The sequence below is a fragment of the Macaca fascicularis genome, chromosome 4 (assembly GCF_037993035.2).
Source record: "Macaca fascicularis isolate 582-1 chromosome 4, T2T-MFA8v1.1".
NCBI classification, from domain to species: domain Eukaryota; kingdom Metazoa; phylum Chordata; class Mammalia; order Primates; family Cercopithecidae; genus Macaca; species Macaca fascicularis.
This window is the reverse complement of record NC_088378.1, coordinates 95,105,155-95,128,665: the sequence shown is the minus strand read 5'-3', so window position 1 is coordinate 95,128,665 and position 23,511 is coordinate 95,105,155. Positions and strand designations below refer to the sequence as shown.

Below are 23,511 nucleotides of genomic sequence, written 5' to 3'. Positions count from 1 at the left end.
TGCTAAAAGCAAATTGTTAAGTAGCTGGCTTAAAGCTTTCAGTTTCTCTCCCTCCTTGATTGTTTTTAAGAACTAAATACTAATATAGTTTGTAACATGTTCTATTGTTTAGGCTTAGTTTATTATGATCAAATATTCTTGCTTTTTAATGACAACAAATACAATTTCAGAAACTAAAGAGTACCAAGAACCAGAGGTTCCAGAGAGTAACCAGAAACAGTGGCAATCTAAGAGAAAGTCAGCATGTATTAACCAGAATCCTGTTGCATCTTCAAATCAGTGGCAGATTCCAGAGTTAGCCCGAAAGGTTAATATAGAGGTAACTTTTCCACTACAGTACAACATTGCTTTTTTGTTCATAATGCATTTCTGAAGTTTGATGATCATATTAAATGTTTTCTTTTATTAAATATATATGAAATTTAGTAGAATAGTTTATTTAAAGGTTTTTTTTATCATTTATAAAATGGTGTTCAGTAGCAGTCATACATTCAGTAAGTCAGGCTAAATTATTTTCTATCTTCAATAGTGTTTCTAGATTGCCAATAGACTGGTGCTATGGGCCAAATCTAGTTCTTAGCCTGATTGTGTAAAGATTTATTGGAACACTGACACACTGATCCATTTAATGTCTATGGCTGCTTTTGCATTATAAGAGCAGAGTTGATTAGTTGTATTAGAGACCACCTGGCCTGCAAAGTTTAAAATGTTTACTATCTGGTCCTTTGCAGAAAACTGTGTGCTGATCTCTGAACTAGCACAGTGCTGTCCCAAGCACTTAACAGTTTCCTATGGTCATACTCATTGATAAAAATAGAAAAATAGAAAAATATAGCCTAGACACTGTACATGAATTTGTAACATACTGAATGATCATTCCTGGTGGCTTTTCAGAAGGAATGATCAAGTAGGATACTAGAGAGCTATAGCTGCAGTTCATGGCCATAGTTTCCTTACCATTTCTTTTCAGTGACTTGTAGTAAATACAGTAAAGGCTTTGTTAATTCAGTGGTTCTCAAACATTTGGTCTTTTATACTCTTAATTATCAATGCTCCTAAAGAGCTTTTGTTTATGTTGATTATATTTATCTCTATTTACTATATTAGGATGTAAAACCAAGAAATTTTAAAAATGTTTATTAATTAATTAAAAATAAGTGAGGGCTGGGCACGGTGGCTCATGCCTGTAATCCCAGCACTTTGGGAGGCCAAGGCAGGTGGATCACCAGGTCAGGAGATCAAGATCATCCTTGCTAACACGGTGAAACCCCGTATCTACTAAAAATACAAAGAATTAGCCAGGCGTCATGGTGGGTGCCTGTAGTCCCAGCATACTCGGGAGGCTGAGGCAGGAGAATGGCTTGAACTCGGGAGGCAGAGCTTGCAGTGAGCAGAGATCGTGCCACTGTACTCCAGCCTAGGCGACAGGGCGAGACTCCATCTCAAAAAAAAAAAAAAAATTACTGATAAACTCATGTGAGTATAAATGCATTATTATGAAAAATATGTATTTTCTGAAACAAAACTACAGTGAGAAGAGTAGCATTGTTTTACAGTTTTTGCAAATCTAACATTTGGCTTAACAGAAGACTGGATTCTTATGTCTGCTTTTGCATTCAATGTATTTCATTATTACATGTCATACAGTCTCTAGAAAACTCCTGTATATATTCATGAGAAAATAAAAGTGAGAAAGGTAAATATTGTCATAGTAAGATCTGTAAGTAGTAGATATAGATAACAAATGCCGGATGATAAGGATCCTGACAGGTTGAGGCATAGATTGTATCAAACAAGCATCTCCTCTTTTTTTTCTATTTGGAAACTGTACACTAATAGGATTGTAAGGGAACTGAAGACCGTATGGATCATTAAAGAAATGCAAATCAAAACCATAATTAGATACTACTTCACACCCACTAGGATGGCTTTAATTAAAGAGACAATAACAAGTGTTGGTGAGGATGTGGAGAATTTTAGAACTTTCATATGCTGCTAGTGGAAATGTAAAATGGTGCAGTCACTTTGGATAACAGTCTGGGAGTTCTTCAAAAGGTTAAACATAGCTTTATATGATCCAGTAATTCCACTCCTAGGTTTGTAGTTAAGAGAACTGAAAATATACATCCACACAAATACGTGTACATAAATATTCATAGTAGCATTTTCATAATTGCCAAAAAGTGGAAATAACAAAATATCCAACCAATGAATGGATAAACAAAATGTGGTACATCCATACAATGGAATGTTAATCAACAATAAACAGTAATGAAGTACTAGTACGTTACAACATAAGTTAACATTTACAATATGCTAAGTGAAAGAAGCTCACCACAAAAGCCCATATATTTAATGATCCCATTTAGATAAAATCATCAGAATAGGCAGATCCATAGAGGTGGAAAGTAGATTAGTGGTTGCCAGGGGCCGGGAGCAGTGGGGAGTGGGGAATGATTACTAATGGGTATGAGGTTTCTTTTTAGAAGATGAAAATATTCTAAAATTGGATAGTGGTGATGGTTGCACAGCTGTGAACCATTGCACAACTAAAAACCATTGGATAGTACACATAAAAAGAAAAAGTATAGAATCTAGGCAGTTTCTTGTGGATACAGCTTGTCCAGCAGTCCCTTCAAGGGAGGAATGTTTTTGTCTCACATCTCACTTACCAAATGGCTATGTGCTGTCTGTTCTGTGTCCAGACCATTTCTTCCTCTTTCTTGTAAAGGCCTGTTCTTTTGATGCTTTTGACTTACTCTCAATCTCTGAAAGTCCTGGTGACTCCCCATCATTCCTTGAAGATATTAGGCTCTGGATCAACCAGATCCCAACAACTGTCACTGTTTTTGTTGGCTTCTACACTCCTGTGTATTACCAGTCCTACAGCTGGCCTTCATTTTTCTAACTTCTTCCTATCTCATGACCATTTCCTTAATTTTACTTTAGCCACCCACTCCTTATATCCTCAATTCTGACCTCTAAAATCGCAAATGCAGACATTCCACTCTATGAGCATGATCTCTTTCATTTTCCTCGTTCATTAATATTACTACAGCAGTTCCTCAGTAACATCTTTACCACTAATCCTAAAATATGTGCATGCTTGCACGTAAGCGTAGACACACGAAGTATTAAATAAGAGGGAAAATTTTTCCTGGAAAAAAAATTTCTTGGCCAAGACTGAAATGTAGAAAGTAGGATAGATTTAGCCACTGTAATTCTCAAGTGCGTAATGAGGACCAGTGTGTTGAAATTATAATAGATAAACCAATTTAATCCAATTTATTTGCAAATATTTTCTAATAACTAAAGCTGTCCCAAAATTGAAGTGAACCTCTGTAGACTAGTGATGCTTAGTTACTAAAAGTATTCAAGCAAAACTTGGTTCTCTATTTAATTGAGATGTGCTACAGCAGGGGTTATAACAAACTTTCTATAAAGGGGTTATCAGGCTTTGCAGGCTAGAAGGGCTCTGTTGTAGCTTTTCACCTCTGCCATTAGAGCATGAAAATAAAAGCGATAAACAATATGTAAACAAATTGGCATAGCCATGTTCTAATAAAACTTTGTTTACAAAAATAGGCAGACAGCAGGCCACATTCAGCCTGAGCCTGTAGGCTGTAATTTGCTGATCTCTGCTACAGCGAATGTTCTTTCATCATTGGTGTTTGTACGGGATGAATCCTACAGGTTCTTTTTTTTTTTTTTTTTTTTTTTTACAATGCTTTTGGAAAAAGAATTTCTGCAGGTTCTGTCTCTTCTTATGGCAGACACAATATAGGCATTTGTTGTTCCACATTTTGCTAAGTAATTAGTATTCTGCCGCATTTGAGGAGAAGGGAATAGAGTTTTATTGATTAAAGAAAGGCTGATTTTCAGCAACACAGACTACTATTTTAGATTATAAGAATTTAATACCTGTTACAATAGCTCTGATAGAGGAGAATGTTAAATTCTGTTTTAAACAATTTTGTGTGCCTTCCCTGTACTTGCCATCAGTTTGAGCAGAATGTACTAGGCTTAAGAATTTGGAGTAAAATAACTACACTAAAAAATTTATTGAGAGTCTAAAATGTATATTTATATGCCTACCCCTTTTAGTATGTTCTTGTATATCATATGTTATTGTTTTATTTTAAAAGTTGTAATATTTGTAAAAACTAGTGAACAGGCAACTAATTTAAAAACTCTAAATCATAGTGTTCCTTATTTTGTTTTAGCAGAAACACACCACTTTTGAGCAACCTGTCTTTTCAGTTTCAAAACAGTCACCGCCAATGTCAGCATCTAAATGGTTTGACCCAAAATCTATTTGTAAGACACCAAGCAGCAATACCTTGGATGATTACATGAGCTGGTAATTACTTTTGGCCCCTTGCTTGATTGGCAGGGTGGTATGATAGAATTAACATGGGCTTCTGGGCCAAATAAATATGGGATTAAATCCTGCTCTTTTACTTTAAAGACTTTCCAACTTCATATTATTTTCTCAGCATCATTGTTTTCATCTATAAAATGGAAAGGGGAAAGTGGTTGCAAAAATACATATCTTTAAGGATTGTTGTGAATGTAGTTTTTGTCATATTGTAATCTGTACCTACAACCTATAAATATTCTAAGGATGTAAAACGTCTTGATAATCATGTATTGCCATGCAGATATCTCTCTATTGAGAGAGAGATTTTAAAGGTTAGTATTCTTAGAGCGGATAAAGAGTAGATGAATTTTTTCACGTGAGTGGTGGTAATTGGAAAGTGATAGCTTCTGGAAGAGATTGGTTGCTACAGTTCATGTAGTTCTGGGGATATTCAAGGGTGTAGTACTTGAGTGGATAGGAATGATGGATAAGTGAAGAAGTTGGATGATGAGTGTGCTGACAGGGAACGCAAGGGATACTACAAAAAAAAAAATGAATGACATTTCAGAGAAAGGAAATAAAGGGGTGTGGTACATTACAACCATCAACCAGTGGCTATATCTTTAATGTCTTGGGGGATAGCTTAAATCCATGTCATCTTTTACGTTTCATTTTCATAATGTAATTCTTGATCTTAATTAGAACTAGCCTTAAAGATTTTATAACCCAGCCTCTTACCTACTTAATATAGTTTTACTATATATTGCCTCGTTTTATTATATGTAGAATATTTTAAAGAATGATTGCTAACTAAAATAGCAATAGTAGATATTTCTTGTGACATTAAGTTAATTATTGTTAACAAATATTTGTGGAGCTCTTTCGTGCCAAGCATTGTTCTAGGTGTTGAGGATATATTAATAGCAAACAAGGCAAACAAAGCACAAATGTATGCTGGACAGATTTAAGCTCAAAGGCCAAACTCCTCTGACGTAACTGGCTTTCTGATGTTTCTAGCAAGCCATTATAGAACAATACTGTTTAAAAAAACACTCAAAATCTGTGACCGGCCATAAGCTGACGTTTGCTAAATTCGTATAAAATAACTCTAACTACTTTGTATTTTAAATGCCATCTTTTTTATCTTGATACAAATATTTACTTTCAGAAAGAATTCCCCAAAATTAAATATTCGGTGGTGGCATATCTGGAATAAATGTCAGCTATATCATGTAAACTGACTTGGGTTCTGTTTGATGTAGCACTTTAAGTTTATATCAGCCTTTTAAAATACTTGAAAACAATCAGAATCTTATTTATTAAATTGTAATGTTTTAAATAAAAAATATATATATTTCCTAGTTTTAGAACTCCAGTTGTAAAGAATGACTTTCCACCTGCTTGTCAGTTGTCAACACCCTATGGCCAACCTGCCTGTTTCCAGCAGCAACAGCAGCAAATACCTGCTACTCCACTTCAAAATTTACAGGTTCGATAAGCTTTATATATGATGGTATATGTTAAGATACTATCAGTTTTACAGCTTTTATTTTTATAGCATCTAGATATCAGGAAAGGTCTTAAGAACTTGGCCATTCTTATTTCCACTAGACAAAACTTTCCTGCTATCCTGATAAGAGTGTGCCTTGTGGCTTTGAGAGGTTCATTATTGAAGAAGCTGATGAAGTTACTCTTAACTAGGCCAAAGGATCAGTTTGAATAGCTGGATAAAACTTCTCTTATAATCAAGGCTACCTTTTATTTTTTATTTTTATTTATTTGTTTTTTTTTGAGATAGAGTCTCGCTCTCTTGCCCAGGCTAGAGTGCAGTGGCGCGATCTCGGCTCACTACAACCTTTGCTTCCCAGGTTCAAGTGATTTGCGTGCCTTAGCCTCCCGAGTAGCTGGGATTACAGGCACGCATCACCACACCTGGCTAATTTTTGTATTTTTACTAGAGACATGGTTTCACCATGTTGCTCAGGCTGGTCTCGAACTCCTGGCCTCAAGCGGTCCGCCCGCCTCAGCCTCCCAAAGTTCTGGGATTACAGGCATGAGCCACTGCACCTGGCCGAGGTTACTTTTTGTTGTGTTTTGTCAGCTGCTAGTGAGCAGCTTCATTTTGTTTGTTAGTATACAATTCATTTGGAAATGTAAATTTTCAAAAATATCAGAATAGCAATATGAGGTACTGCTAGAATGTATTATACTAATAACTAAACTAAGAGGAAAGATTTTTTTGCTGATGAGGCAAAAGTTGGTTTCTAATAACTGTCCTAGAGGCAGCTTAATTAACTGTTAGAAAATGTGGGCCTTGGAGACACTGGGCATGAATCTTGGCCTCACTACTTACCATCTCTGTGATCTTTTACAAGTTACCTAAACTTTCTGTGCCCATTTCATCATCTATGAAATTAATACAGCTAACTATCTCCTAGGATGGTTATGAAGATTAAATTAGTTAATATATATGTAACTCCTAATACAGAGCATGACACTTAGTAAATCAGAAATATTAGCAGCAGTCGTTATTTAAATAAAACAATAAAAATACCCATTAGTAATTAACTATAAAAATCAACTAATAAAAAAATTAGTCAACAGAATAAGAACAGTGATTATCAGGGAAGGGAAAAGGAGGAATGGGGAGTTACTGTTTAATGGGTATAGAGTTTCAGTGATGATATTTGCACCACCATCCATCTCCAGAACTTTTTCATCATCACATACTGAATGTACTTAATGCACTGAGTTGTACCTAAAAATGGTTAAAGTGGTAAATTTTGCGTTATGTATAATTTGTGCAGTTTGAAAGAATAATGGATAAAACAATGAACTGACAGTCGATACTAACTAGAAAGAGGTGATAGTGTTTTGAGGATTGAAACAATATAATAAATTACAGAGGAAAAGGAAAAATGATCAAGTTTGTTCATGCATTGATTCAAAACACGTTTGTTTAGCTATTACTGTCAGGCCCTGTTTGAGTTGCAATCCAGAAGACGAGTCACAGATGACAAGTGAAGGGGCTTGGTGGAGCCTTCTAGAAGAGGCCAGTGTCAGGAGAGGACTGAAAGAGGCCACAGTGTGGCTAGAGCTCAGGAAGGGGAAGGGGTGAGTCCCAAGGTTTGCTGGGCCCTTAAGTTTTACCCTAAGAGGGTGGGAAGCTTTGGAAGAGGTTGAAGCAGGGAAAGTGAAATGAGCCGATTTGCATTTTGGAAACTCTAACCACAGTGAGTAGGGCAGACTAAGGGGGATGTGGAATGTCCTGTATAGGAAACTGGAGTTCACATTAGTGTTGAATCACAAATAAGAACTATTTTATTTTAAAAACTGTCAGCAGCCATGGGGAAAGGACATTGAACTGCTTTCTTCCCTCGGCAATGTTCACAGTTTTAAATATGAAAGGAAGAAGAGAGAGGAGGCACAAAAGAAAGGAGTGGGGAAATGATGAAATTACAACACAAAAAGCCCAACACTTTGTTACAGAAAATATATATGGACTCAACAGTGTATCTCAATCCTAGAGGTGAAAAAATTAGAATACTAACTTTTTATTTAAATAGGAGATTACATGAGAGAGTCTACCATTTGGAACCTAAAGCAGGCCTTAGTTAAATTGAGGTTTATTCAGACCTTATTTCAACTTGGTTAATCAGCTAATCAGGAGCTCTTTTTGTTTCAACTTCTTTATCAGCTCAGAATAAGTCCTCTCAGCACTCCATCTGTTCAAAGCATTTATAGGTACACAGAGAGATCCTCCAGTATAAGGAAAGGGATGATGGGGCAGGTTGTATAGTACATCACCTGAAAGTTTGCTGGGGAAGATGCTGAGGTTCCGAAAAATTAAGTAACTTTTGAATATCACTCAGCACAAAGTGTGGGGCTGTATTAATGAGTTCTCATACTGCTATAAGGAAATATCTGAGAGTAATTTATAAAGAAAAGAGGTTGAGTTGGCTAATGGTTCCACAGGCTGTACAGTAGGCATGATGCTGGCAATCTGCTTGGCTTCTGGGGACGCCTCAGGAAACTTTCAATCATGGCAGAAGGTGAAAGGGAGCAAATGTCACATGGCTGGAACAGGAGGAAGAGAGAGAGTTGTGGGGAGGTGCCACATACTTTTAAACCACCAGATCTCTTGAGAACTCTCAGAGAAGCACTGAGGGGGAAATCTACCCCCATGATTCAGTCACCTCTCACCAGGCCCCACCTCCAACATTGGGAATTATAATTTGACATGAAATTTGACAGATCCAAACCATGTCAGGGACATTGCTGAAATTTGCATTTGTCTCATTGACTCTAGAGCTCTTAGCACCTTAGCACATTGCTTCCTTTATAATATAACGCTAAATGAGAAAGAAGAATACAGATATAGCCGGATGGTAGTGGCATGCCTGTAATCCCAGCTACTCGGGAGGCTGAGGCAGGAGAATCGCTTGAGCCTCGGAGGCAGAGGGTGCAGTGAGCCGAGATCATGCCACTGCAGTCCAGTCTGGGAGACAGAATGAGACCCTGTCTCAAAAAAAAAAAAAAAAAATACACATATAATTATGTGTGTGTATATGTACATATGTAAGTAAAGAGGTATAAGGAAAAAGAAAAGAAATATGAAAAATATAATTTTATATTTTAGTTTTTATATATTTTTTTAAGCTTATAAGTTTGCAGATTGCATATTAAGTGTTTTTTTCCTCCTCGAAATTTCTTTTGAAGTCAAAACCAGTTAAAGGGGGAGATCTTAGAAGTTTGTCTACATTATTTTTTAAGGTTTTTTTAATTTAAGTAGAGCAAGTCCTTTTAAAAATACTGTAACATTTCTAATTAAGATTTAAGATAATTTCAAAATGGGGAGCAGTTGACTATACCAAATGTAAGCTAGTTTCTTAGGCATATTGATTGAACTTTTATTTATATATTTTACTTATTTAGGTTTTAGCATCCTCTTCAGCAAATGAATGCATTTCGGTTAAAGGAAGAATTTATTCCATATTAAAGCAGATAGGAAGTGGAGGTTCAAGCAAGGTAAGTATCTTAAAATATTTAAGAAATAAATAAAAATATTTTAAACTTTCTATTTTTTTGTCTTTTTACCTGTGAGGGCTGCTTTTCCTTAACTTATAGGGGCCATGTTGCCCTTGAGCCAAAAAGCCATCTTAACACCTGCCCTTTTCTTCCCACTGCCTCACATGTGACATATCTTCTTTAGATTTCTTATTCCCCGTCTCCTGCCTTTCCTTTCAATGTCCTATGCTTCTAAACTTCTTCTTTAATAACAAAAACATTGACATGGGGTAGTGAATGACCACTATGTATTATCACAAAAGAATCAGAAATTTCTGAGTCAGAATGTGATGTAAATTGCTAATATGTTTAGAATCATTCAGCAAGGATTTTTGCTGATGGATTTTGTTTTGTTTTCAGTTATTCATTTCAGAAACAGAATTCAGTAACAAGTGAATTTCTGGAATTAGATTATTTTCTAAACTTACGTGAGTTCTAAATTTATATCATTTTACATCTCTAGATTGAAGGCATCTTAAGCATTATCTAAATTTACCATCTTTAATTATCATTCAATTAAATCTACTTCCGTTAGATTTTTGCCTTCATCATTCACCAAAATAACTGTAATCAAGACCACTAATGACCTCCGTTTTTTTTGCCAAATCTGATTCTTAGCTTAGATTTTGGATTACTTAGCATTTGGGACAACTGATGTTTTTTCTCAATCAAGCTTTTTTCCACACTTGGTTTGTGTTTTTCTCTTCTCAAACTGGCCATACCTATTTTCCTCATGTTCCTGATCTCAGTGAAGCAGTGCTCCAGGGCTTAGTCCTCAACCCTCTTTCATCTTTTTCTTAAACTTATTCTGTTGGTGTTCTCTTTCAGTCTTGTGGTTTCAAATATCATGTATATGCCGACGATTCTCCAACTTGTATTTCCAGCTCGTACCTCTCCTTTGAATTGCAGACTTGTATATTCAACTTGACTATTCAACATCGCTTCTTAGTGTCTACCAGGCATTTAAAACAATATGTCCAAACACAACTCTTGCTCCATAGCTTTTCCCATTTCAGTAAATGGCAGCTTCATTCTTCCAATTGATTGACCAAAAAATTGGTGCCTCTTACTCTCACACACACATCTAGCCAATCAGTAAATCTTGTTGGTTCTACTTCAGAGTATCTCCAGAATCTGTTTCTCATCATCTCCAGCATTATTGTTTTGGTCAAGGCAACTTTTGTATTTTCACCTAAATTACTTTAGTAGCCTCCTAAAGGATTTCATTGACTCAGTCCTTGCCCTCCTGGTCTATTTTTTAAAATTGTATATTGACAAATTATAGTTGTATATTTTTATGGGGTACAGGGTGGTATTAGCTTTTTTAATACAATGTGAAATGATTAAGCTAATTAACATCTATTACCTCAATTTTTTTGTGTGATGAGAACATTAGCAGTTGACTCTGCAATATTGAAATGTATAGTATCCAATTATTATTTTCAGCATGCTATGCTAATCATCTAAAAAAAAACCAAACTTGTATCTCCTATTTGAGCCTTTGTATTCCTTCACCAACATCTCCCCATTTCCCTCAACCTCCAGCCTTTGGTAACCACTATTGTCAAAAGTGGTATGAGCTCTTCTCTATGAGATTAATTGTTTTAGATTTCACATATAAGTGAGAACATGAGGTATTTGTCTTTCTGTGTTAGCTTATTTCAGTTCTTCCTGGCCTATTTTAACATAACATCCTGTTTTCTTCTAGATATCATCATGTGTCTTCTGAGTTAGGCCTTCCTTGCCCACACTCTAAAACTGCAGCTCCTACCTTTAATCACCAATGTTCTCTATTCCCCGCCTGGTTTGTTTTTCTGTGTATCTTACCTTCTAACACATTCTGTAATTTACTTACTTGATTTGTTGTTTGTGTCCCCCTGCACTTGAATGTGAGCTCCATGAAGATAGTGATGTTTTTCTGATTTGCTCAGTGATACTAGCCCCAGTATCCAGAACAGTACTTAGAACAGATAGGGATTGAATTTATTAGTTGAATGAGTAAGCTGTCCGTCCTAAGCTCTTTTGCTATTATAAGTTGTTAAACACATTAAACAAAACACATTAAACAAATTAAACAAAACACATTAAACACATTAAACAAAAACTGTTGGACTCATTTTAAGTTTTACTGTAATTTCCTAATCTCACTAACAATAATTAGACTTGCATAAGGCTGTCTTATTAACTTATGAAAAATAAGGATGGCTGGGTGCGGTGGCTCACACTTGTAATCCCAGGACTTTGGGAGGCTGAGGTGGGCGGATCACGGGGTCAGGAGATCGAGACCATCCTGGCTAAGAGGGTGAAACCCCGTCTCTACTAAAAATACAAAAAAATTAGCCGGGTGTAGTGGCGGGCGCCTGTAGTCCCAGCCACTCGGGAGACTGAGGCAGGATAATGGCGTGAACCCGGGAGGCAGAGCTTGCAGTGAGCCGAGATCGTGCCACTGTACTCCAGCCTGGGTGACAGAGCGAGATTCCGTCTCAAATAAATAAATAAATAAGGTATGTGCATTCCCATGTGTATCAACTCTTCAATAAATATTGGTTTCATTATACATTTCCTTTTATCAGTCTATTTGAATTACCTAATTTAGTTGCTTTCATAAAAATTACTTGGCTGATATTATTTATTTGTTATTTGGCTATATTTTAGTAGTATCAAGGTAAAGACACTTAATAGAGGTATTTATTTAGTGGTATGTTTTCAGAGAATGTAGAGTGGCATTTTAATGGCATTTTAACATTTTTTTCCTTGGAGTATAATGAAGGTGTAAGCTTAAGTCAAGGGCCAAGTGATAAAGCGATGGCTGGCCCATATTTTCTGAATTCAACTAAATTATCATTTAAGTTAATTATGATTGAGTTGAAAAAAATCAAATGCCTCAAAGAAAGTAACATGCTTTATGAAACTAATACCATTTATGCTTTGCCTGTTTCAGAGTTTAGGCAGTGACCAACTTTTAAGGAGGCTATTGAGAGTATCTAGAACAGTCATGGGGTAATGAGAATGGTCAAGACACTGGTAACTTCCCATAAAACTAACAAATCATAATTCTGACACGATCTCTATGAAATTGAAATAAGGCTTACCTAAACCAGATTGCAAGAGTTTTGCCGGAACAGGGACAGTGGGGGCAATAATAAACTCATTCATACAAAAAGTTGATTTAAAAGTTTTCATTTGTTTACTTAATTTTAAGATCTTATTACATAAATAGCTTTAGTATCCTGTACTTTTTTTTTCTGATATGTCCGAAAACTTTAGCATGTTTTAAAATGTCCACTTTATTCTGTCCTGAATGTCTTCAGTGATGGTAGCTAACATTTGCTTCACTCCAGACACACTACAGAACGCACTGCAGACATCAGTCATCTGAGTCATCCTTCCAATCCTGTGCCGTAGGTACTACTAACAGCATTTGAGTTTTGAGAGACTAAGGAAAACTCTCTTGGGTTTTTGTCTGAGAGACAACCCAAAGTTAGGTTGCTGATAAAGATGGAGCTGGAGCTCAAATACCGTTATTTCTTTCTAGTCTTTCCTAAGTTTCATATCCTATGTTTTCTAATCTTTAAATTTTATTTTTATGATACAAAGCTATTTCATTGTACAAATATACTACCAGAACATACAAATAAGGCATTAGCCATCACATTCAGGGTCATGGGTTAATGAGGTTATTTACCTTTTACAAAATGGCTTTATGCTGCTATTTTTAAATCCCTATCTGTTGTATTGTTATTTTCTTATCCCTCTTATGCCCCATCCCCCTCTAATTTGCTGTGTATCCAACTAAAACCAGTAATACTTCATTCGAGTCTCATACTTAAACACAAGCTATACCTGAGGGGCCTAATAAATTCTCCTTGTTAGTGCAGTTTTAGCACATCAACCTCATAAACACTTGGACTCTTTTCTTATTCCTTCCCAGTATCTGCTGGGCAGTCAAGGTTAAATGATTTTTTACTTAAGTATGTCAAAAGGGGTAAATGAATATAATTTTTCTTGTATACACAGGCATTTTGTATTTGAATTGAGTTTTAAAAGCACCATCCTTGTTGCATTTCTGCGGAAAGTTAGCTACATTTGCATTGTTTTCTATTTTAAAAAATGTTATCTGTCCTATAAATGTTACTTAGGAATTGACCATCTTTTATAGCCAGAGCAATTGGACTTTGATCTCAGAGATCCTGACGACATACAAGAACAGCTTGTTCCTGCCAGCTTTACTTTGAAATTCAGACCTACTCTACTATTCACAGCTGGATATACTGATAGCTTATGATTAGTATATATTTTTTAATATTTTCTATCACATGAATGAAATTGCTAAGTCGCGGCACTATGGAGAAAACAACATCTGTGAATTGAATTGACTCTATATCATAGCCTTTAGTCATCCTTAACTTTTTTTTTTTCCTTGAGACAGTGTCTCACTATCTTGCTGAGGCTGGACTCAAACTCCTGGCCTCAAGCAATTGTCCCACCTCAGCTTTCTGAGTAGTTGGGATTAAAGGAGCACACGACTACACCAGGCTTGTCCTTAACATTTTGGGATGTCTTTTTCTTTATGCTGTTTCCCTGGTTAGGGCATCCAACAGATTGTTATATATATGAAATTTAAACTTTTCTTACATGTTGATATAGAAACTTTAGATTTATACCTTTAAATTATTGAATGCCCATCATCATAGGTCGTTGGGAATGGATTGTAACTCTGCTATCAGAATTATTTCTCTCCTTCTACACTCAAAATAGGCCCGAAACTTTTCATTGTTCATATCAGTATTTCCTTTAGAATTTTCTCAACCTAAAATTCTAATACATTTAGAATCATTGTGTGACAGTGTATAAATAGTACATTCTAAACTTCTCTTTGTTCTACTGTGTAGGTATTTCAGGTGTTGAATGAAAAGAAACAGATATATGCTATAAAATTTGTGAACTTAGAAGAAGCAGATAACCAAACTCTTGATAGTTACCGGAACGAAATAGCTTATTTGAATAAACTACAACAACACAGTGATAAGATCATCCGACTTTATGATTAGTAAGAATCCTTTTTAAATTTAAAAAGAAAACTTTTTGCTATAGTTCTTCAGGTAAATATTTAGTAAACTTTGATATAACCTAGCCATTTATTGTTTTGTTGTTTTTATTTGTTTAATTGCAGTGAAATCACGGACCAGTACATCTACATGGTAATGGAGTGTGGAAATATTGATCTTAATAGTTGGCTTAAAAAGAAAAAATCCATTGATCCATGGGAACGCAAGAGTTACTGGAAAAATATGTTAGAGGCAGTTCACACAATCCATCAACATGGTATTTAATGGTTTTTTATATTTGTAAGGTTAAAATATTTGTTAATAGTGTCATCTTAGAGAAATATACCTATAATTTTAAGGCATTGGTTGTTGGTATCTTTAACTAGATGAACTAAATAATTAGAAGTTTATTTAAAGATAAAGGAACAAAACCATTTCTTAAAACACTGTTAACCCAAAGGATATAGGACACGAACTCAAGTTCCCACATCTGTAATACAAAATGTATTTTTCTCAGTATTAACGTAGTCTGTCATCTTTATCTCCAAATACTTGGATTATAGCAGGTCTAAGACTTTGGGGTTCAGGCATCCTAAAAAATATGAGATGTTTACTCATTCTCCTAATCATTTTGTATTGTATGCCCTATGTGAGAGTTGTTTTTTGTTTGTTTGTTTTTTACTGTTAGACCTACCTTCTGGGTTGGTTTTTACTTGTCCTTGGTTCTTTTTAGGGTTTTTCTCTGCCTTTACCTTATCCTATATATTTTTTTTGTTCTTAGTACTGTTATCCTAGTTAATTGTAATTTATCTCCTCCTTATATCCCTCCTTCTATAAGTTAAAAGATAATTCACCAGTGATCAAGATCAGGGCTATGGGGTGGAGATGTCAGGAGCATTAGGGTCTTACTGTCTGACAGTATAATTTATGATGCTCTCTAGTGGGCAGTGAATCACAGCGGTTAAGAGGATAGATTTCTGAAGCCAGACTGTCTGGCTTCAACTCATGGCACCGTCACTTAGGCCGTGTGACCTTGTACAAGTTACTTAAACTCTCATTGCCTTAGCTTCCTTGCCTTACAATGGGGATGATGATAATATTTCAGCATTGTGGTGAAGATTAAATGATTCAGTACTGTATAAACAACGAGCTTAGAACAGTGCCTGGCACATATCAAGTGCTATGTAAGTGTTTGTAGAATGTATAAAAAAATAAATATCGAATTGGATTCACTAATTGAAGGAATAAATACAGCTTGACCTGTAGACTGAATTTTTTGGTCCTTAGGATGTTTTGCATTGTTTAATATTATAGTGGAATTTTATTTTAAAGGCATTGTTCACAGTGATCTTAAACCAGCTAACTTTCTGATAGTTGATGGAATGCTAAAGCTAATCGATTTTGGGATCGCAAACCAAATGCAACCAGATACAACAAGTATTGTTAAAGATTCTCAGGTAAGACTTTTAATGTTGGTTATCTCACAGTAGAGTTCAATTCTTTTTTCACCTGTGAAGTATTATATTGCAAATGAGTATTATATTTTTAATCATCTCTAAAGGATTTGAAGTCTTTTAATAAGAATGGGTTTAAAAATATAAACCATAATCATTATAATTTAGAAAATCAAGATCAAATGGTAATATCCCCAGCAATTTTGAATGGTTTTACTATAGCTGAAGTAGAGAAACAGTAATACCTTCCTTGGAAATCACTTGGTCATGATCAAAAATTGACCTGAAAATTTGGCTCAGAGTTTCCTTGTAGCAAAGAGATAGTTGCAGTTATATGTTTTTCATTGTCTGTGAGGTAAGATTATTTTTATTCTTCTAGAGAAGCAGACCTTTTCCTATCACTGAAATTGGAAAAAAAATTCTTAAATGGGCCTTCATATTGTAAATGCCATAAGTATTATAAGCAACATTTTTATAATAGATATTGTAACAGCAAACTTAATGAAGTTTTTCTATAAAAACTAAAGCAATGGCACCAAAGTATATCTAAAAGATATTCTTGCTTGGAGCCAAGATGATATGTTTTGTGTTTACAGATTTTTGATGTGAGTTCACCTTAATCCCAGGAGTAAAATAGACTTTGTTAGGAGGAATAGATGGACAACTTGCCCTATTTGAGAGTCATGTCTCTTTATATCAAAAGTATGGCAGAACAATGAGTTGTAAATCAGCTTGACAGTATCTTCCATGTCAAGGCCCTAAAGTAGATATATTCTGTGTTTAAAGCAAACCATTTATTTTAGAAGAAAATGAGGCTGTTGTAAGGTTGGCATATCATGCTGTAGAAACTCAGAGGACTACTGTGGGACAAAGCTAGATGGTCTTTTTGTTTATGTATTGGTTGGCTTATTTAAAAAATATGTATTTTTAAAGTTGAATATGTTACAACACAGAAACGAATGGTAAGTCCCTCAATGGCCTCAAAGTTTATGGCCATTAATAGAATTTTAGCCTGGACAGTTTTTAGGGCAGACTTTACTAGTTGCCCACTATAATCACAGAAAAAGCACAGCATTCTGAAAGGAGTCACTTTGCTGATTATGAACCCAACTCATTTTGCTGCAATTGGGAAGAAATTTGATATATATATCTTAACATTGTCAGCAGTTATTTGAAGTTTGCAAGGATATCGTTGAAATCTATAATTAGCCAACTTTCCAAGGATTTGGCATTTGTATTTTTAAGAATCTAAAGCAGAATGAAATATTTTCTTTGATTTGTGTTTTCTCTGACTTGGCGTGTAGGTTGGCACAGTTAATTATATGCCACCAGAAGCAATCAAAGATATGTCTTCCTCCAGAGAGAATGGGAAGTCTAAGTCAAAGGTACTGAAAAGATTATTTACATTGCAATTATCTGGTAACAGTAGGGAATGCGCTGTTTTCTGAATAAACTTACCAGATAACAATTTCTTTAAGTTCTAAAACTTTTTAGGCCATTACAGAGACATTGCTGGTTTTTTTTGTTTGCAATTCTTATTATTTTTCACCACTTATTCGTTTGTGAATTCTACATTTCCAAGTACAGCTGGAGAATGTAGTTGTTTTCTGGCCTGCCACTGGCTACTTTTCCACTGACTTTATCTCACTACCTTGATGAGTTTGTGTTAGCCTCTTGGGTGCCCTTTGTCAGGGACTCCTTTTGCCTACTGTGATGCCTTGGGCTCCCAGGCTAACCTTTCTGTACATCAGTGTAACCAAGTGGGTGCAAGCACAAATTGTCCCAGGGACCTGCATTCATTCAAGCCATAGATCTGCCTCTCTAAATTGTGCCTATAGACAGTGCCTATTATAAAATAAATTGAGGATTAAATGGGAAAGAATATATAAAGTACTTAGTACATTTATCCAGCTCAGAATCATTGCTTGATAAATGTGTTTTTTTGTTTTGTTTTGTTTTACTAAATTATATTTTCCTCCTTAGAAAATCTGGCTTTTAAGTGTTTTTCAAATAACTGGCATAAAATTTTGCCAAATGTTTTCATTAAATTCTTTTTATATTTGTTTAGCCTCCACTCTTCTTCTAAAACTTAACTTTCTTGTGTTTTTATTAGACTTTCTGTGGTTTTGTTCATCTTAAACAAGCAGTTCCTGACTTCATTTATCAATTCTATTTTCATTTGCTTTACAACTTCAGTACTTACGATAACCAGAAGCTTTTCTCTATGATTAACCATATTTATGGTTTTTCATTTAATGCCCGTGACAATGTACTTTTATAATGTCTATACCAGAGGTGAGGAAACAGACACATAGCATTACCAGTTAGTAACACATCTTCAAGATATGTTAAAGGTAATATTAATTTCATATAACTAATTATTTACTTGAAATAGCTGAAATGATTGAAATTGTGTAACTGGCTTAGATATAACTGATCTATTCAAAAGAATAGATAACTGAATTAGTTTTTTACTTTGAAGATGTTTTAAAGCTTGTAAATACTTGGGGATTTTGGACACACAAGCTCAGCATAGTTCTATAATACATGCATTTGGGTTTAAAGTTGTATTATTTATTTATTATTTCCAATGGTCTTATCTGAAGGGTTGCATAATTTAAACAACCTTTAAAACTGTATACATACTTTGAACTTATATAAAAATTTATAATCCAATAATTCTGGAGAAAACAAGTAAACTTAAAACTTATAGTTACATTTTTTAGTTTATATTTTCACAAGTTGGAAAGAATTTAATATTTTGTCTTAATTGGAATATTTTACTTACGAGGTTATAGAAAGATTTAAAGTAAAGCTCATATCTTCTGATGGAATAACCAACTGAAATGGAAACTAGAAAAAGATGTTTTGTCATGTTACCATAATGTAGTACACATTCATTGAGATTTAATTATGATTTTAAATATATATAATATATATGTTTTTACATTTTACATGAAAATAACAGCAACTTTTTTGTGTTTGTTTGTTTCTTAGATAAGCCCCAAAAGTGATGTTTGGTCCTTAGGATGTATTTTGTACTATATGACTTATGGGAAAACACCATTTCAGCATATAATTAATCAGATTTCTAAGTTGCATGCCATAATTGATCCTAATCATGAAATTGAATTTCCTGATATTCCAGAGAAAGATCTTCAGGATGTGTTAAAGGTAATATTAATATCATGTAACTAATTATTTACTTAAATGCTGAAATAATTGGAATTGTGTAACTGGCTTAGATATAACTGTTCTATTCAAAAGAATTGCTAACTGAATTAGTTTTTTACTTTGAAGATGTTTTAAAGCTTGTAAATACTTGGGGATTTTGCAAAAGTGCCTTGGGAGAAATAATCCTATCATTACTTGAGTGAGATATCTAAAAAGCAACTTTTATAATGTAATGTAATCTGGAAATATACTTTATCAATGTCATATATGAAAACCTGCTTTGTTTCTCTTTAAAATATCTTTGTTTTAATAGTGTTGTTTAAAAAGGGACCCAAAACAGAGGATATCCATTCCTGAGCTCCTGGCTCATCCATACGTTCAAATTCAAACTCATCCAGGTATTACTTCTTTAAAAATTTGTCTGTTACTAGATTGGTAATATAAACAGTCTTTTACCTATTGATATAACAAAGACAGAATCTAAATTGCCTACCCTTTGTCAGCCTGCCTTTTTCCTTAAGGAAGTTCCATTATTATAAATAGTAAAGTAAATAAACTTTTTTTTCTTTACTTATGGTATTTATTTTTACTTATTCCAGATAAGGGGTTAAAATCAGTGATAAATTACAAGAATATCACTTGTGCTGTTAAACAAAATGTGTATTTATAATGGACTTATATTTTTCTTAGTGGTATTAGTGTATTATTGATTTATTTTATAGGTAACCAAATGGCCAAGGGAACCACTGAAGAAATGAAATATGTTCTGGGCCAACTTGTTGGTCTGAATTCTCCTAACTCCATTTTGAAAGCTGCTAAAGTGAGTATGTCTGTTCTTTACATTAATTTTAACTGTTTTATGTAGTGAATTCAACACTTAAGGAAACAGTCTGAAGGAAAGTTGGTCCAATCATCAGATCAGTTATGAAACATGTTTCTACATTTAGATACCTAACATGTGCCTTTTGACAAATACAGATTTACTTGATTTGTATTCTTCTGCATACAGTACAGTTCAAAGTAGATCATCACATAAGGTGCATTCAGGAATATAATGTGTCTTTTAACTCAGCACCATTATTAACACAGCTTTTGAATTCATTCCTTTTAGCCAGTTTTTTCCTTAGAGACATTACATCTAATGGCTTTTTTGAAGCTGTATACAGCAGTCAACACAATTCTGAAAGCACAAGTCTCAAGCTGTTTAGCCTCCAATGTCCATTTATATCTATACCATGATTTTTCAAGCACCTAGTTATTACTAGAACCCCATGAATGCTTATTGACCAACTGGTTTAGCCAACAAGCAGTTACTAATTATATATTTCAGTTACACAATTATCATAAAATTACGGGAACTTAAACTATCAATACTCATAGCTCTTTAGATACGTATAAAGTCCATCTAAGTTGCCAAGAACTTGAGTACATTTCTGAAGGAATTTACTATACATTCACTGTATTTGCATTTATGTGATATGAGGTAACTGTTTTCTTAAATTTTCTCAAATGCTAATGGCTAAATCAATGGATTTAGTAATTAAAAGTGGACCGAATATGTTTTGTAATTGCTCTGTATTTTGTATCTCCATGTTTTAAATTTATACTAATATCTTGTTCAAAGCCTCTTATAGCTATAATTGGGGTAGATGAGTTACTTTTATCACTGAGGTTGTATGTTCCTTGAGGGCAAAGATGTCTGCCATCTTCATAAGTTAAATGTTAGCTGAGTCTTAAGTAATTTTTAAATACATGGATTTTAATATATATCTAATTATTATATTTATATAATAATTTGTAATGTCTTCTATTTATTAGTTAAAATATCATCTGTATAAAGTTTCCTTATAAATACATTTTGTATAGGAATTTACCTAAGACTAGCTTTATTTAAGAAAAAGTAAAGAGATAAGGCCTTGAAGTCTCATATGTATGTTTATTAGTAGCTCTGTTATATTTCTCTCATAGAAAGATTGAGTTACATCTCGTGATAGGTAATGCTTAAGACCAAGCTTGGTGTTTAAAATTCTTTATTATCTCTATTAGCTTATAAAATAATTTCCCAACTGTAAGAGCAAGAGTGAAATAAATGTATTATATTTAGAATACATCAAAATACATCTAATGTGACAGTACATTGAACTAAAAAATTACCAAACAGATTTGTGTTTTTAATTTCAGACTTTATATGAACACTATAGTGGTGGTGAAAGTCATAATTCTTCATCATCCAAGACTTTTGGAAAAAAAAGGGAAAAAAAATGATTTGCGGTTACTCGTAAATTGTCACATACCACCTATAAAATATATTGGACTGTAATACTCTTGACTCCTTGTGGAAATCTACATTTGAAGACAACATCACTCTTAAGTGTTATCAGCAAAAAAAATTCAGTAGATTATCTTTAAAAGAAAACTGTAAAAATAGCAACCACTTATGTCACTGTATATATTGTAGACTTGTTTTCTCTGTTTTATGCTCCTGTGTAATCTATTTGACATCATTTCACTCTTGGAATAGTGGGTGGATAGCAAGTATATTCTAAAAAACTTTGTAAATAAAGTTTTGTGGCATAAAATGACACTAACATTTCAAAGTTGTAAGATTGTTTTCTTTAAGAAAATGTATTGTTGGCATGGCAGCAAAATTCTTAATTAGTAAAAAGTAGATTAGGGAAGATGTGAGACTAGACCTTAGTAAATGAACTTCGAAAAGCAAATCCTGAAGTGTTTGAATTCCAAAATAGACTTCCTAATTATTTCTGGCACTGATAACAACAGTCTATAATTTTAGGAAAGAACTTGGCTCTTTCAGATATTCTTCATAACATCTGCTGTTTTTGGTATTTAGAATATCATGCTGGATTCTGTGTTGTAAGCTGTATAGGGCATGCCCTCACTGTATGACTTGCTAGGTAATGGATAATTATAAATGTGGCCCCAGAGTCTCTTGACTGAATCTAATAGCTTAAAGTATCCTCACATATCATCCTTTTCTCAATTTAAAAAAAAAAGAATTTAAGAGACTTTATTTTTTATAGCAGTTTTAAGTTCACAGCAAAATTGAGCAGAATGTATAGAGAGTTCCCAGGTATCCTCTCCCCACCCCACCCCCACACATGTGATTACCTCCCTTGCTATCAGCATCCACCATATCAGCATTCCGCACCACAGTAGTACATTTATCACAGTCCGTAAACCTACCTTAACATATTATCACCCAAAGTCCATAGTTTATATTGGGGTTCACTCTTGGTATTGTATATTCTTTGAGTTTTGACAAATATATAATGACATTTATCTACCATTGTAACATCATACAGAATAGTTTCACTGTCTTGAAAATCCTCTGTTCTTTGTCCCTTCATCCTTCCCTCTCCCCTAATGCCTGGGAACCACTGATCTTTTTACTATCTCTATAGTTTTGCTTTTCCAGAATGTGACTGTCATATAAGTGGAATCATACAGTCTATAGCCTCTTCAGAGTGGCTTCTTTCACTTAGTAACATGTCTTTTTATGGCTTGCTAGCTTATATCTTTTTAGCACTGGTTAATATTCTATTGTCTGGATGTTCCACAGCTTATCTCTTTATCTGCTCAAAGATACCATGATTGCTTCCACATTTGGGGAATTGTGAATAAAGTTGCTATGTGAAAGTTTTTGTCTGGACCTAATTTTTTAGCTCTTTTGGCTAAATACTCCTTTGGGACCAAGGAATTTGATGCTAAATTCTATGTTAAGAGTGTTTAGTTGTGTAAGAAAGCTCCAAACTGTCTTCCAAAGTGGCTGTACACAGCAAAATTGTTCAGAATGTACACTGTGGTGCGGAATGCTGATATGGTGGATGCTGATAGCAAGGGAGGTAATCACATGTGTGGGGGTGGGGTGGGGAGAGGATACCTGGGAACTCTCTATACATTCTGCTCAATTTTGCTGTGCTCAATTTTGCATTTTCACTAGCAGTGCTTGAGAGTTCCTGTGGCTCCATATCCTTTCCAGCATTTGATGTCTGTGTTTTGGATATGGGGCATTCTAATGGGTTGGTAGGGGTATCTCATTTTAATTTGCATCTCCCTAATGACATGATGTTGAGCATCTCTTTATATGCTCATTTGCTATCTGTATATCTTTTGCCCATTTTTAAATTGGTTTATTTTCTTATTAAGGTTTAAGAGTTTTGTGTATTTTGAGTAACAGTCCTTTATCAGATGTCTTTTGCACATTATTTTCTCCCACTTGTGGCATTTCTTCTCATTCTCTTCTTTCCCAAATTTGTAACTGTGGTTATTAGTTTTCATAGTTCCTGGTTTTAAGTTAATGTAGTGTAATAGAGAAGTAGTAGGCTTAAACAGGAATTCTGCAAACCACACTCATAGAGAAAGCATGGTAAAAATTCAACCTGGAAGT

At 34.4% G+C, this 23,511-nt stretch overlaps 1 protein-coding gene across 5 annotated transcripts in view; it reads left to right on the top strand.

Annotated features, from left to right (window-relative positions):
- Positions 1-22,120, top strand: part of TTK (TTK protein kinase) — a 40,230-nt gene extending 18,110 nt beyond the window's left edge. For 3 of the 5 annotated variants that reach the window (XM_015448852.4, XM_005552490.5, XM_015448854.4), the window contains 12 exons: positions 171-319; positions 4,224-4,360; positions 5,723-5,849; positions 9,296-9,388; positions 14,320-14,477; positions 14,601-14,752; positions 15,808-15,932; positions 17,234-17,314; positions 18,927-19,103; positions 19,417-19,501; positions 19,826-19,923; positions 21,285-22,120. In XM_015448852.4, coding sequence (XP_015304338.2) covers positions 171-319; positions 4,224-4,360; positions 5,723-5,849; positions 9,296-9,388; positions 14,320-14,477; positions 14,601-14,752; positions 15,808-15,932; positions 17,234-17,314; positions 18,927-19,103; positions 19,417-19,501; positions 19,826-19,923; positions 21,285-21,368 — 1,466 coding nt within the window. In that variant the 3' untranslated portion in view covers positions 21,369-22,120. The remainder of the gene's footprint in view (positions 1-170; positions 320-4,223; positions 4,361-5,722; positions 5,850-9,295; positions 9,389-14,319; positions 14,478-14,600; positions 14,753-15,807; positions 15,933-17,233; positions 17,315-18,926; positions 19,104-19,416; positions 19,502-19,825; positions 19,924-21,284) is intronic. The other 2 variants (XM_015448855.4, XM_005552492.5) reach the window with 1 other exon arrangement.
- The last annotated feature ends 1,391 nt before the right edge of the window (positions 22,121-23,511 follow it).